At 36.0% G+C, this 14,144-nt stretch overlaps 2 protein-coding genes across 2 annotated transcripts; both read left to right on the forward strand.

Annotated features, from left to right (window-relative positions):
* Positions 1-3,191: 3,191 nt before the first annotated feature.
* LOC113778509 lies at positions 3,192-4,090 on the forward strand. Its single transcript, XM_027323947.1, has one exon. The coding sequence runs from the start codon at positions 3,231-3,233 to the stop codon at positions 3,861-3,863; it is 633 nt and encodes a 210-aa protein (XP_027179748.1). The 5' UTR covers positions 3,192-3,230; the 3' UTR covers positions 3,864-4,090.
* A 4,841-nt stretch (positions 4,091-8,931) lies between these two features.
* On the forward strand, positions 8,932-13,012 carry LOC113778406 (zinc finger BED domain-containing protein RICESLEEPER 2-like). The gene is made up of 3 exons (XM_027323811.1): positions 8,932-8,937; positions 10,621-12,731; positions 12,824-13,012. The coding sequence occupies exons 2-3, from the start codon at positions 10,623-10,625 to the stop codon at positions 12,890-12,892; spliced, it is 2,178 nt and encodes a 725-aa protein (XP_027179612.1). The 5' UTR covers positions 8,932-8,937; positions 10,621-10,622; the 3' UTR covers positions 12,893-13,012.
* Positions 13,013-14,144: the final 1,132 nt, after the last annotated feature.

Consider the following 14,144-nt stretch of genomic DNA (forward strand, 5'->3'; position numbering starts at 1 on the left):
ATGATATTGCAAATCTAAAAAGGGGTAGGGTAGAAACTAGAAAGTGAGTGGCATCAACATGAGTTGGGGAGAATAAAAAGTAGAAAAGAAAAACAAGGCTAATCTTCCATCACGAGGGAGAATCTTATGCTAGACTTGCAAGTTCTTGAAATCTTAAATTTAAACCTGTGTCAGCTTGGATTAAGTTATGCGGCTTTTTTTTTTTTTTGGAGAAAGTTAATTGGTACTAATAAATAAAGAATCCGATATTACACTTCACAGTCTACTCAAACATGCATCTAGAAAATATAATGTTTATCTAGTTGTAATGCACAAAATAGTTAAATGTTTTGATCGAAGTTTCCAACAGATCCAAATCGTGTCTATTTGCAAATTGAACATCAGCATTTTTCCAAGTATTTTTTTTTTTGTCCAATTTCAGTATAGGCATCTTATTATTCCAGATTCCATCAATTAATTAGTTAAGATAATTAATTAAATTGGAAACCATGCAGAAATTATCGACACAGCTTTCGACTTCAGGGAAAAAAGTTGTAAACTCGTGGGAATGGTTATTAAAAAATAATCACTATGCAAATTTACTATGGAGCTAGGTTACATGGCCATCTTGAATGTGTTTGACAATTTTGTGGGACACCCTTGTATCTACCTCTGAAAGTTATTATTCTCCATATTTACTTCTAAATTTACTTTTGATTGCACCTCTAATCAGAATTAAACTAATGATTATCACATCATATAGGGGACCAAAGTGGTAGCCTACTTAAGCCGCTGTAATAGGAGATTAATGTGGATTAGGTGATATTGGTTGATTATCTTGAAAGAGAATCCCGAGAGAGAACACACACACACACACACACATATATCTATATATATATATATATATATATATATATATATATATATCTGAAGTGTTCATAAAAAAATTGGAAAGAGGAAATGCCAGTTAATATTTCCTTTATTTCTCTCTTTGTTGAAACCTTCATTAATTCTAGTGTTTTTCCTTTTCTATTTTTTATTAAGTAGATAAAATTGAACTGACAGTATGTGAATTAGCTGGTTTAGGTTGAAAGTACAAAAAACTTAAATAAAAGCTAAAGTTTGGTAAGATTGAACTAGATTTCATTTAGTCGCTTTGATAGTTAACTTTTCCAAGCAAGCAAAACAATGCTTTGGAAACCCTCTACAACAATACTTGAATTAGGACAATCAAATGCTCCCCTGAAGTTCCTTCCAATCAAACAAAATTTCTTTCCTTCCAAGTTTATTATAGTGGTGAATAATTGGAGGGTCTAATATATATATAATTATATATATATATCCACAAGCACTATCATGGTTTTTTTTTTTTTCAATTACAATATGAGAAAATGAAATAGCATACTGAACCTCCAATCTCGTACAAATACGAACACTATAAATAAGAGTTGGCAATATTACCAAGCCATATGCACTTTAATAGTAGATTTATTGAGGAAATACTTAATTTTTTTTCTTTTTGACTAGCATGGAGATTCGATTGATCTCATCGTTGCCCCCACCCTTTCAACATCTCTCCCTTCTAAAAGGGATATTTTTTTAGGGGAAAACAAGAAGAAAAAAAAAAAAGAATATGACACACATTCATCTTAGCTACTGGGAAGAAGAGAAGGAGAGGAAATTAGGTCTGGTGTTGGAGAATAGAGAGTCATTATTTTTGGTACTTTCCCATTGTTGTTTTTCTCGGGCAAAGACTTCGAACCTTGATTTTAGCTGTGTCTGCTGGTTATAACATTTGCGTTTAGCAGTGAATGGTACCATAATTTAATAGTCATTGGTCTTGCAATATCGGCGAAGAATCAGCCTTGTTTAGCTCTTCGAGTTGCTGGATTTTCTTTATTTTTTTCAGATTAGATTTTCACTGAACTGAAAGCCCGCAAGACTTGGGCGACAAACAGGTACAGTGGTCATTTGCTTTTTCCACTGTCTAAGACCGCTTGTCTTGGTTGTCTAGACCTGCTGTGGACCATGATTTGTCCAAATGGCTTTCTTTTATCTTTTGATTTTGTTTTAATATATCTTTTTTGTATTTCTCTCCACTCCCAAGTCCCAACACAAAAGTTCAAAATAACTAAGGCGGGGACATTTGTATACTGTACCAAAACAAATTTTGGTACATATTGGATGAATGAAACATATCACGGATTAATAGTTTATGAAGTATACAATACAAAAAAATTAAGATTTTAGAAATGGGATGCTTGTTATTATGTAAATTGAGTCAATGTCAGTTTACTCTCAAAGACGAAGATGGAATTGGATGGCAAGGAAGGAAAGATTGTAAGTAGGAAATTCTTGATTCAAAATCTTTCACTTATTTTTTTTAAAAAAAAAAGCTTATTCTAAAGAGTGTCCAGATTTCGTCTCGAATTATTTCCTTTGACAAGCTACTGTTTTTCTCAATAGTGATAGATTGCATTACTTTGCAAAACACTCGTCTGTTTTATGCGGTTTTCCACTTTGCAGAACGAAAATTTGCTTGTTGATTATTCACAGCAATGAAAAAAATGAAAGGCTAGACACACACGATGTCAAGAGTGGGGCAGGCTAGAAATGGTTATCCTGTTTAAGGTTTGACTGAAATTTCAATGAACAAGGATGAGAATTCTAATATATCGCGAAACAATATTTTTGTACTCCATTTTACAGTAGTATTTGACCTCAAGATAGTACTACCAAAATTACAATGGAGTGATATCTTTTTGTTTGTGTTTTGTGTTAATAATTGACTGAATTCTAATATACAACATAAAAAAGACCAAGGTGAAGGCTTTCTTACAAGTTCTTGAATGTGTATCTATCATATATATGTACTGAGAAGTTAACTTGTTTTTCATGTATGTCATGCATTGGCATATTAATTCCACAGCACTTACAATTTTTTTTTGTTTTGCATTTTTAATTGAAAATTACAAGCAAAATAGCTGTAAAAGTTTTTGATACCTAAGTAGTGACCACAGTCCTTGTCCAAGTATAAACCGATGACAAATGGATATGGAAAAGAAAAGCCATTCTTAGTACTTCATGGTCTAAAAAGTGGTTGGCACTACTTTATTTGAATTACCTACTTACTTCTATGTAGTGCTCATTTGGTCATCGAGGTCCTTTATAAACTGATCAAGACTGTTTGGAGAATCGCATAACACTTCAATCCATTTCATCCCCCACAGAAAAGAAACAAAAGAGAAGAAATGGCTGGTCCCTCCTCTCATCCAAAAACTCTCCACCTTCCTCTTCAGACCAGTTCCTCCCTAAAATCAGCTTCATCTTCTGCTCAACTGACTTCCTCCAAGCTCAAAACCATACTCCAATCCTTCATCTTCTCACACTTGTACCGCATTGTTCGTGCCCTCACCAAAGCAAAATCCATTGTCATTCAAGTTCTCAAAGATATTCAGCTGCTTCAGTTCATTCAACTGTCCGTGAAAAAGAACAGCAAGAATCTCAAGAACAAGCTGTTTCTGGGCTCATTTAGGATGCATTATAACTGGTGTTCTTCTCATGTCGTGCCTGCCCCCATGCCTAAGCTTGAAGGCTACTACTCATCCAAAGATTGGTACTATGATTCCTCGTGGAACACTTGCGAAATCCCATCAACAGATTCTTGTGAAGGACTCATTGGAGGTGCTCCAGATTCGTCTTCGCAGCTTGCAGGATATCTCAAATGGCTTGAGGAGAGAAAGGATCGTAACAATCATGATCAGGGCAATGAAATTGACATGCTGGCTGATATGTTCATTGCTAATAGCCATGAGAAGTTCAGGTTGGAGAAACAAGAGTCCTATAGGAGATTCCAAGAGATGATGGATAGAAGCATGTCATGAACTGAATTTATCTAATTGAAGCAGGAATCTGTAACTCTTTCTTCTTCCTTTTTTTTTTTTTTTTTTTTTGCCTTTGTTTCTTTTGTTTCTTTTTTTTTTTTTCACTCCTCAAAAAAAAAAAATTACTATGGGGCAAGGATATGACGATATATAGATAATGGGTTGCCTTTTGGCTGGAGAGACAATAGCCATTAATGAGTGGTAGATGAAGTTAAATCCATGATATATATGGTGGTTGGAACTTGGAAGTTCACATTTTCAGTAATTTCGCTTTCCCTTTTTGCTTTAATCCTTCTGATACCTATTTTCACCTACTGATGATGGGGTCAAGGACTCTGGGATCCGTGCAATTCTTCTTTTAATTCATATGTCGTACTTTCGGTTAATTTGAAACATTTTACCAGCGAAAGTGAAGAACTTATCTTTAATTTATCCAAAAAAAAGAGCAAAAAAAAAATTGTTAAAGAAGAAACCAGCTTTTGCAGGCCGTCTAAAGGTCTTAATTATAATAACTTTGTGGACTGTATACATGTGACTTTCTCACTTTTCTTGATATATATTCCATTTCCTACACACAATTGGGGAATATTGCATGATTTACCTACGACTATGATGTATTGATTGGTGCATATATATCAAACTATATCGTGTAAGCTGCAACAGATTAAATATATAGTGCCAAAGTTTTTTTTTCCCTTTTTTCTTTTCCTCTTTTTTTGCCTGACATTTGTTTGTTCAATTCTGTCGTGTTTTAACAATGACTTGCATTCCAAAAAAAAAAAAACTTGCATTCAAGGCGGCCAACCTGCAGGTATATATAATTAACATACCCTTTCATTTCTTCCGTTTGGTCCCTGGCTGTAATGGGATCTGACTGCTAATGCTGTGACGGATTGGTTGGATCATGCTCTTATTGTGAGGCCATTGTTCTACTATTCCATACTACGTTCTCCACCAATGTGTTGTTTCTTAGTGTTTTCTTTCATGGATTTTTTTTTGAAAAAAAGAAAGTTGCAATCACTTCCAAACTGGCTTGTAAACTCAGCAAAATTGAAATACAGAGCCATCCCTTCAGCCAGGAGAACATTCATGTCATCAAACTCCTTTTTCAAAATGCCATGATCAACTTCCCTGAATGGTCGTGCAAAATTGTGAGCATCTTTAATTACTAACAAAGAAGGACAATAGCATCCCAAAAAAAAAATCATTAATTTTCTCGTAATTCAATCTCCTTGTCTCTAAGATTTCCATCTTTGATTTGATACACTTTCATAAAATTTTTAAAATCTTAAAACCATAATATGATAACGATTTAGAGAGGATATCTACATACTTCAAAATTACAGCCCCTGAAATGTTACTAAAATAAAGACAGAAATAGAGAATTATGTGAGAATGAGCCATTTCCGGAATCCCGGGTGCACATACCAAAGTAGAGTATAAAATTGCAATTTGGTTCGCTAGTTTCAACTTGATCATTAGTATATGACGATTAATTAACAGTCGTACAAGTATTACGTCTTGAATATTTTATGTAATTCGCGATTCCTTACCTTTAGGCTTCAATTAATCACCAACTCGCTATCATTATTATGGTACGTGTATACGGAAGGACAGGTAAGGACTGGGTCATTTCATCTCTCTTTCTTTCTTTCTGATCAGCTGATGTTGGGAGATCTACATATCTTTCTGGGACCAATTTACGGCGCTAATTTACAATTCTCTACACTTTGCTGAACGAGTTTGGTGTTAAAAAAAAAAAATCTGTAATTATTTATTATTTCGATTGTACCCTTGCATGATTGAGTAATATACAGGAGGGACGGAGTGTAAGCGAGAGATTTCGGGTTCGAGTCCTCCAACTTACACTTAAATATATATATATATATATAATCATCTCATATTCCACACTCTCACGTCCTCCGTACTTCTTCAACGTTTACATAACTACTGCTATAATACTTATCTACTATAACTGCTACTACACTTATCTACTATTGCTATACTTATTCCACGTCTTCCTACCAGCTTCAATAAAGAGATAGAAAATTCTACTACTCTGTAATTAATTTATTTGCTACGACTAATTTGTTATTCTATATTTGTTATTTTATTTTACCCTAAAATATGCACACACACACATAGAGTGTGTTTTACCCACTAGTTCGTTTTAAAAGGGCACTAAAGGCATCATAAAATTCATAATACATTGTTTTTTTTTTCCCTTAAGAAAGAGAAGCGTTATAATCAGTTGGTTATTCATTTCGTATCAATTAGTAACAATTTTGAGCCAGCCTATTAGCTACCACGACGTCAAAGATTTACATCTGATCTGGTTCAAGAACTAAATTCAACCAAATCAAGTCATTTGGTCATAAAAAGTTATTGTTTGTAGTGATATGACAAAATACCCCAAAAACAAAAAAATAAATGTAGGCGTGAACTATGAGCAAACTAAAACGACAAGCTAGTAAGCAAGAAGAATTTGTTTTTTTTTTTAAAAAAAAAAGAAGTAAAAGAAAAGAAATGTCGTAGAAAATACACAAAATTTTTTCGTGAGTTTGCCTATTACAGTATGAATTGATTTATCTCCATTGATGTATAACAAAAAAAACTGGGAGGAGATTTGACTGTTTCAATGTGGGCTAGTATAGCTTTTATCTATCTGATCATTACTGATTTCTGGTCTTATATTTTGATGTGATTGTACTACTGGTTATTCCCTTACCCCCCCCCCCCCTCCAAAATTTGTGTACTCTTCTTCTGTTAAGTGTTAACCAATATCAAAAATAAGCTTCACCAAAGAAAATTTTTTTAAAGATTTTTATAAACTAATTGTTTCATCAAATATATAAATGATGATATCACGAAAACATGGTAAATCTAATTTTCCACAATCGGTGTTTGGAGAGTAACTAAACACAGACAGAAAACGCCATACTACAGTTAACATAAAGCAATCAAGAATTGAACACAAAAAAGAGGTAAATGCATCAAAATGACGTTCAATATATACTTTGCTGGAAAGTATGATTTTGCTTACATAATCCTCTAGGCATATCTGATTACTATCAGACAAAATAAGAACTCTATGTAAAACTAGTGATCCTATCAGTGGAAAAATTCATAAACTACAGCTGATTAAACCTTCGAAAAACTTTAAATTAGGCCTAAAAAAGTTTGGCATGTACCCAAAAACAAAGTGCGAACTTGTCAACAAAATCCCAATCATGGGGTGTCATGATATCCTATTTGGTCACGTACGAAGCAACAAAATAGCTTACATCAGTCAAAGAAAACAAAAAAAAAAATTTTTTTTTTTTACATCAGTCAAAGAAATGCTTTTGAGTCATGATTATCTTCTTGATACAATATTATCCAACCATTAAAGGGGTTGCATCGGTGGTGAGAATGCTTTTTTATGCTTTTATATCTACTGTTTCTCTTTATTCCAAAAGTTCTTTCTTGCTTTTACATGGAAGAGAGAGCAAAAGAGTGCCTTATCAGGAGCGCACGATTTGGTTCCTTTGGTCTCCTTGTCTTAGATTTCTTGAACTGCATTTACAGAGACGCAAGTGGAACTCCTCAACTCCCTTTGGATTTTTTTTTTCTGTCAAGATTATTGTTTTACATAAACTTCCCTTTGGATTATTGTTTTTTCCTATTTGTTTCTTGTTTCCACACATACACAAATTTTCTAGGGCACTATTCTTCAACTTTCTTCCTTGTTTTAAAGCCAAAGTCCAGGAAAAATCTCTTGATGATCACATTTAAGTGTGAGGGGAGGTGGGTAAATTGGCCAACAAGACAAATTGGACTTCTTCAAAAATCTTGCTGAGGAACCATTTGTCTTGAATTTGTTCGGCTAACTCTCCAGTCATTGGAGCATATTATTTTCAACATATGGTGGAAATTCGTTTTGCCTCCTGATATTATATATTGTGGATTTGTGGTACTTACCTTTTGTCAGTGTGGATTTAGAAAATCGCAACCTTGGATTGGTTGATTAGTCCAGATATTTGCCATGCGGGCTTTGGCCCAATATTCGCATGCGTCGATGCTTTTTTAGCAATGGAATATGTCAGCCGGACCTGCACTACATGTTAACCATGTCTGGTTTAAGCGGGCCAAGATTTCGCCTCCATATTAAGGATTTTTGGTGGAAAGCGTTGAAAGCTCAATGTCTTAAGCAATTAATCATGGTTTTTTTTTAATTAAAAAAAAAACCATCAAGGGAAAGCTTAGACATAATATCTTTACTTTTTTTTTTGTGTGTTTTTAAGCAATAACATGATTTGGAAGTTGTAGCATTTATTCAGTAAACTTTCACGAACAATAACCATTAGGAGTTCCACTGAAAAATAGAGCTGTTAATCGAACCGGGCAGCTCGCGAGCCGAGCTCGACCCGGCTCGATAAGAGCTCGGCTCGGCTCGTTAACAGAGAGAAACGAGCCGAGCTCGAGCTCTAATAGGTACTCGTTTAATATACGAGCCGAGCAGGGCTCGGCTCGTTTAAACCCGGTAGGCTCGAAAAATAAGGGCATTTTCGTCATTTCCACGTGTATGTGGTAAATGGTAATCTAGTCAAAGACTCAAAGGCATCTCCCGTCCGTCTGTCTGTAGCCCTAATTCATTCTTTCCTCCTTTGGTCTTTCGTTTTCTCCTCCTACAGCCGTCACCCGACTCATCCCGCAGCCTCCATTCTCACACCACCGCACGCCGCATCCCTCAACCTCCATTCTCACGCCGCATCCCTCAGCCTCCATTCTCACCAGCAGGCGCCATCCCTAATTTTTTGATTTCCCCTTTCTGTCATCTATTTTCCCATTCCACAGCCGCAGCCGCCATTCTCACGCCGCCGCACCCCGTAGCCTCCATTCTCACGCCGCATCCCGCAGACTTCATTCTCACCGCCAGGCGCCATCCCTAATTTTTTATTTTCCCTTTCTGTCATCTCTTTCCCATTCCACAGCCGTAGCCACCATACGGAGCAGCGCCATACGGAGCCATCTCGGTAGAGCCAGCCGCCAGGGCCCTCTACGGCTCTACCATACCCCGATTCACTGCATTCTGGTAAGTAGCCTTGATGGTTTTTTATCGTAGCCTTGATGTTTTGATAATTATTTGCCGTGGTTGAAATTAGTGACATCTTGATACTTTAAAGTACTCTTCGTGCAAAAGTTTTAGTGAATTGCAGGTACTAAGTGACTTTGTTGTGTATCAGCAAACCTTTTTATGTTATATTATGAGAGACATACTGCTTAGGCTTCTCTGGTGTTATGCTAATATACAGATGCAGCTTAACAGTGCATGAGTAATTGCAAGAGAGTCTGAAATTCTTTGAATTGGGGGAGTAACTTTGGATAGGGTCTCTGAAAATACAAAAATGCTAACCCCTAACATGAGTAGGATAATTACATTTTATGCTTGTGATTGTTTTCTGCCCAACCAATTAAGACCATGTTAGTTATAGATTAAGATACTCTGGTGTTTTGAGGAGGATCCCAAGCTTTAAAATGTTTAGAGTGAAATTGACATAAATCACAGAGGCATACATATAGTATTTACATGGCTACCTAAAATTGAAACACATTTAGAAGAAACATTAATCTTTTGAGAAAACCTTTAGCTAAGGGCACTTTGAGTGGAGTCAGGTATGAGTCTCGGAGACAAGTGTGGGTTGAAGGCCGTACTGTATATGTATGTGTAAACATATATAGTTCTATTCGTAGTATATTAAAAGTTATTAAAATCAAAGAGGCTAGATAGCATCATAAACTGATTTTTTCCATTCTATTTTGAAGCTTTGGTTCTCTGCATTTTTAAGAATCAACTTCTTTGTCCTAGAATATGGCATCTTATGCACTTCATCAAGAGAGATTCTAAGTATAAGGTGAATTCTTTTCCTAAATATTCTGTAATTATAAGGTGGATTTTTATGCAGCAAATTGACTATTAAAAGCCCTTTTATTATGATTAATTATGGCCTTAGCATGTGAATAAATGTCTACCATCCATCTTGGATAGTTGAACAGATAGGTTCTTTCAACATTTGATTGGCGCCTCGCACCTGGATTATTCTCTGCCCTTTTCAGTTTTACTCCTTAAAAAAGGAAGATTCATTTGTCATTTGTCAATTCAGAATCTGAGGAATAATTCGATTAGCAAATATTTTTTAATCATTGACCCTAATATTATTATATCTTTATCACTTTCTTGTGGGTTATTTATACATTTATCACTTTCTTGTGGGTTCCAATTCAAGATCCCTTACTTGACCCTTTAACTTACCAGCTATCAACTCCACAGGTCAGAAAGAAAGAGACAACCTTCAACCTGGGAACTTCACACATATTACCTTTCTTGAGCTAATTGGAATTGACATTTCTTAGATGGATATATCATTTCTTTCCTTGTTTAATATAAATGTCTACTAGAAATGCCACTATACTGTCCCCATGCACAAACTAATTGGAACTATGAATTCAGTATTTCCCTGGAATTCATCGCTGTCCCTTGTTTGGATTGCCATTTTAAGAGTTTTTAAGAGCTTTTCTCTGTTATTTCATTAATCTGAATGTAAGCTTGAGAATTGAGATAGGAACAAGTTAAAGAAATGTTAAAATTAGCTTGAAGTGGGCATTATTTTTTGAAATCTGTTTTATTACTTTTGGACCTTATTTCTTAGAAATCTTATTCTAAATTCTGTTTTAACTAATCAGAATCTGTATTGGTTATTAAATGTTTTTGATTAAGGAATGTACAACTCATTTCAAGGTTCATCATCAAGTCCTGCGATGGAGCAAACTAATGAAGACGTGGAACAATTGAATTACAACGAAGAAAGAGCTGATGAAATGAGTGAAGAAGAAATAGAAATAATAGAAGATGATGGCAATGAAGGAGGACAGCAAGTAGATGGAGATGGAGGAGCTGGTCCTTTTGAGAAAAAGCAAAGGAAGAAGAAATCCAGCATATGGGATGAGATGACTGAAGTAGTGCTAGATAATGGGACGGTCAAAGTGAAGTGCAACCATTGCAAGGAGCTTTTCACCAAGAGTACAACCGGAGCCACATCTCAGCACAAGAGACACCTGACTTCTTGCCTCCAAAGAAAGATGGCCATTGGGGAGCAAAGCAAACAAAAGCAACAAGTGCTTTCATTCACCGAAGGTGGAAGTGATGGTATCACTTCCATCACAAATTTCTCGTATGATCATGCCAAGGTAAGAGAGCTTGCGTCACACATGATTCTTGCACATGAGTACCCATTTTCTATGATGGAGCATGTAGTTTTCAACAAATTCATGAAAGCAGTTTCTCCGTTTTATAAAAAGATTAATCGGCAGACTGTTAAGGAAGATTGTATGAGTACTTATACAATTGAAAAAAGGAAGCTGAAATCATTGTTGAAAGGTCCTGGTAGGATTAGTATTACAACTGATTTGTGGAAATCTGGTCAAAAAATTCAATATATGGTTGTGACTGGTCATTTTATTGATTCTGATTGGGTGCTTCAAAAACGTGTGTTGAATTTTTGCAATGTTCCTCCTCCTCATACTGGAGTTATTATAGCTGATGCTCTAAGTAAGTGCTTCATTGATTGGGGGATTGAGAATAAGGTTTCTAGCATAACTGTTGATAATGCTTCATACAATGATGTGTGCATTAGGAGACTTAGAGAGGATTTTTCTCTAAGAAAGAGATTAAGTATTGGAGGAAAAATTTTTCATGTTAGATGTTGTGCACATATACTTAATCTCTTAGTGCAAGATGGTCTTGGTCAACTTGGTGGTGTGATTGATGTTGTTAGAGAAGGGATAAAATACTTGAACAATTCAGAATCTAGGCTTCTTGAATTTGCCAAAATTAAAAAACAGCTTCAGTTGCCCTCTAGAAAACTAATTTTGGACTGTCCAACAAGGTGGAATAGCACCTATTTGATGTTAGCTTCAGGTTTAGAGTTCAAGGATGTCTTTCCAAGATATGCAGACATAGACCCTGGATTTCACTATGTTCCTACTGATTTTGAGTGGATGAAAGTGGAAGAAGTGTGCAAATTTCTAGGAATATTTCATGAAATCACTGATATGATTTCCGGGACTGAGTATCCAACATCTAACATTTTTCTTGTGGAGCTCTATAGGATTAAAGAGCTTTTAAATGAAAAAGCTCTTGATCCTTTTGAGCATATTCGGGCAATGGCTGGAAGTATGTCTGCTAAATTTGATAAGTATTGGGGGGAAAGTAATGTGCTGCTATCTTTGGGTGCAATTTTGGATCCGAGATACAAAATGTTCCTTATTAATCATGCTTTTCCGGTGATTTATGGTGAGGATGCAGCTCCTAGATTCATGGCTGAGATTAGAGACATTCTTTATGAGCTTTACAATGAATATGTTGATTGTCATGTTGTTTCCCATTCTGAACAACAAAGGCAGGTTGTAAAAAGGAGACAAAATGAAGGTTCTACTTCTTCTAGTAAGAAACAGAAAATGACTGCACCCGCCGTTTTAACTGGCAAAGAAAAGTTTCACATGCATGTGAGTGAAATTGATAGGGCTCCACCAGAAAAATCAGATTTAGATGTTTATTTAGAGGAAAGTAGGTATGCTTGTGATGCAAGGGCAAATCTGGATGTTTTGGGTTGGTGGAAAGGAGAAAGATTGAGATTTCCCATCTTGTCGAGGATGGCTGCCGATATACTCTCCGTTCCTGTTACCACTGTGGCTTCAGAATCTACCTTCAGCGCTGGAGGGAGAGTAATTGATGATCGACGAGCTTCTATGTCGGTTGAGACGGTGCAAATGTTGCTTTGTGGCAACGATTGGATCCGCAGTCTTCATGGCCTAAAGAATAAGTCTCGTGTAAGTATTTGATTGGATATTTTTGTTGTTGTTACAGTTGCCTTATTTCTGATTTTGATGAATTTTTTAACTTTCATACTTTTATTCTGTAGGAATCACTTGATGTGGCCGAATCAATCACATTTGAAGAAGTTGAACTTCCTGAATCATTCAATGACTAATTTGGTGGCTGTTGTCCGTTGATGTTGCTTGGGGACAGTTTATGTAATTTTTTATGTTGTAATCTGATCTGGTTTGGACAGTTGATGTTGCTTGGTGGCTGTTTATGTAATTTTTCATGTTATAATCTGATCTGGTTTGGACATTTTGGGTTGGACATGTTATAATCTGATCTGGTTTGGATATTTTGATGTGGACATGTGGTAATCTGATTTGGTTTGAATTACTGGTGGCTGTTGATATTGTAATGTGTTGTTTATATAATTTTTCAGGTTGTAATGTGGACATTTTGGTGTGGACGTGGTAATCTGACCTCATTTGCTGAAGTTTTAACTTCTTGTATTGTCATTTGGTGTAGTTTTAACTTCTTGCTGCAGTTTTAACTTCTTGTAATTTAATGTGGTTTGGACATTGTAATCCCGCTTTGGACATTTTATTTCTCCATTTGATGGTTTTTGCTGTAGTTTTAACTTTAGACTCTGCCTTGTATTGTCATTTGGCATGGCTTGTTGAATTGAATCAGGGAAATACTAGTATTGTCATTCTGGCTTCAAATGATAAATCAGAGAAAGTGTATCTGCTTGTGATATGGGATCTCCCGTAAACGAGCTCGAGCTTCGAGCTCGAGCTCAAGCTTCGAACTCGAGCTTCGAGCTCGAGCTTCGAGCTCGCAAAGCTCGACTCGAGTTTTTCGCGAGCTCGAGTTCGAGCTTCGAGCTCGGCAGCTCGATTTCAAACTCGAGCTCGAGCCCGAGCTCGAGTTTTCTACCAACACATCGAGTCGAGTTCGAGCGCCTTGTAGAGCTCGAATTACCAATCGAGCGAGCTCGAGCTAACTCGATTAGGGATTCGAGTCGAGCTCGATTGTCCTATGCTCGAGCTCGACTCGGCTCGTTTAACAGCTCTACTGAAAAATAAATAAATAAATAAATAAAATTTAACCAACTGCTCCTAGGCATCCACTAAGAGAACTTTAAGGCGTAGGTCAAGAGATTAAAAAAAATTAGATTTTTCTCACAAAGTTTGCCGGCGGGTGCGTAAACACCCATCTGGGTCGGTGATAAAAACTCTATACCAGTTCTTTTGTTTTCAATGAATTTTTGGTTGACTTTTGTAAATCGATGCAGAAGATTATCAAGATGATTTGTAAGCTCTCTAAAATGTAAAACATATAGTTCTACAATGATCGAATGACTCTTGCACAAGACCAAAGTAAGACTTCCATTGAATTTTACTTTCTTTTTTTCTTTGTGC

Source organism: Coffea eugenioides, chromosome 7, assembly GCF_003713205.1.
Source record: "Coffea eugenioides isolate CCC68of chromosome 7, Ceug_1.0, whole genome shotgun sequence".
In the NCBI taxonomy this organism is placed as follows: domain Eukaryota; kingdom Viridiplantae; phylum Streptophyta; class Magnoliopsida; order Gentianales; family Rubiaceae; genus Coffea; species Coffea eugenioides.

Coding starts and splice junctions, on each gene's coding strand:
- LOC113778509 (XM_027323947.1), top strand. CDS start 3,231: ATGGCTGGTCCCTCCTCTCATCCAAAAACTCTCCACCTTCCTCTTCAG.
- LOC113778406 (XM_027323811.1), top strand. CDS start 10,623: ATGTACAACTCATTTCAAGGTTCATCATCAAGTCCTGCGATGGAGCAA. Junction 12,732..12,823: donor GCCTAAAGAATAAGTCTCGT/GTAAGTATTTGA, acceptor TTTATTCTGTAG/GAATCACTTGATGTGGCCGA.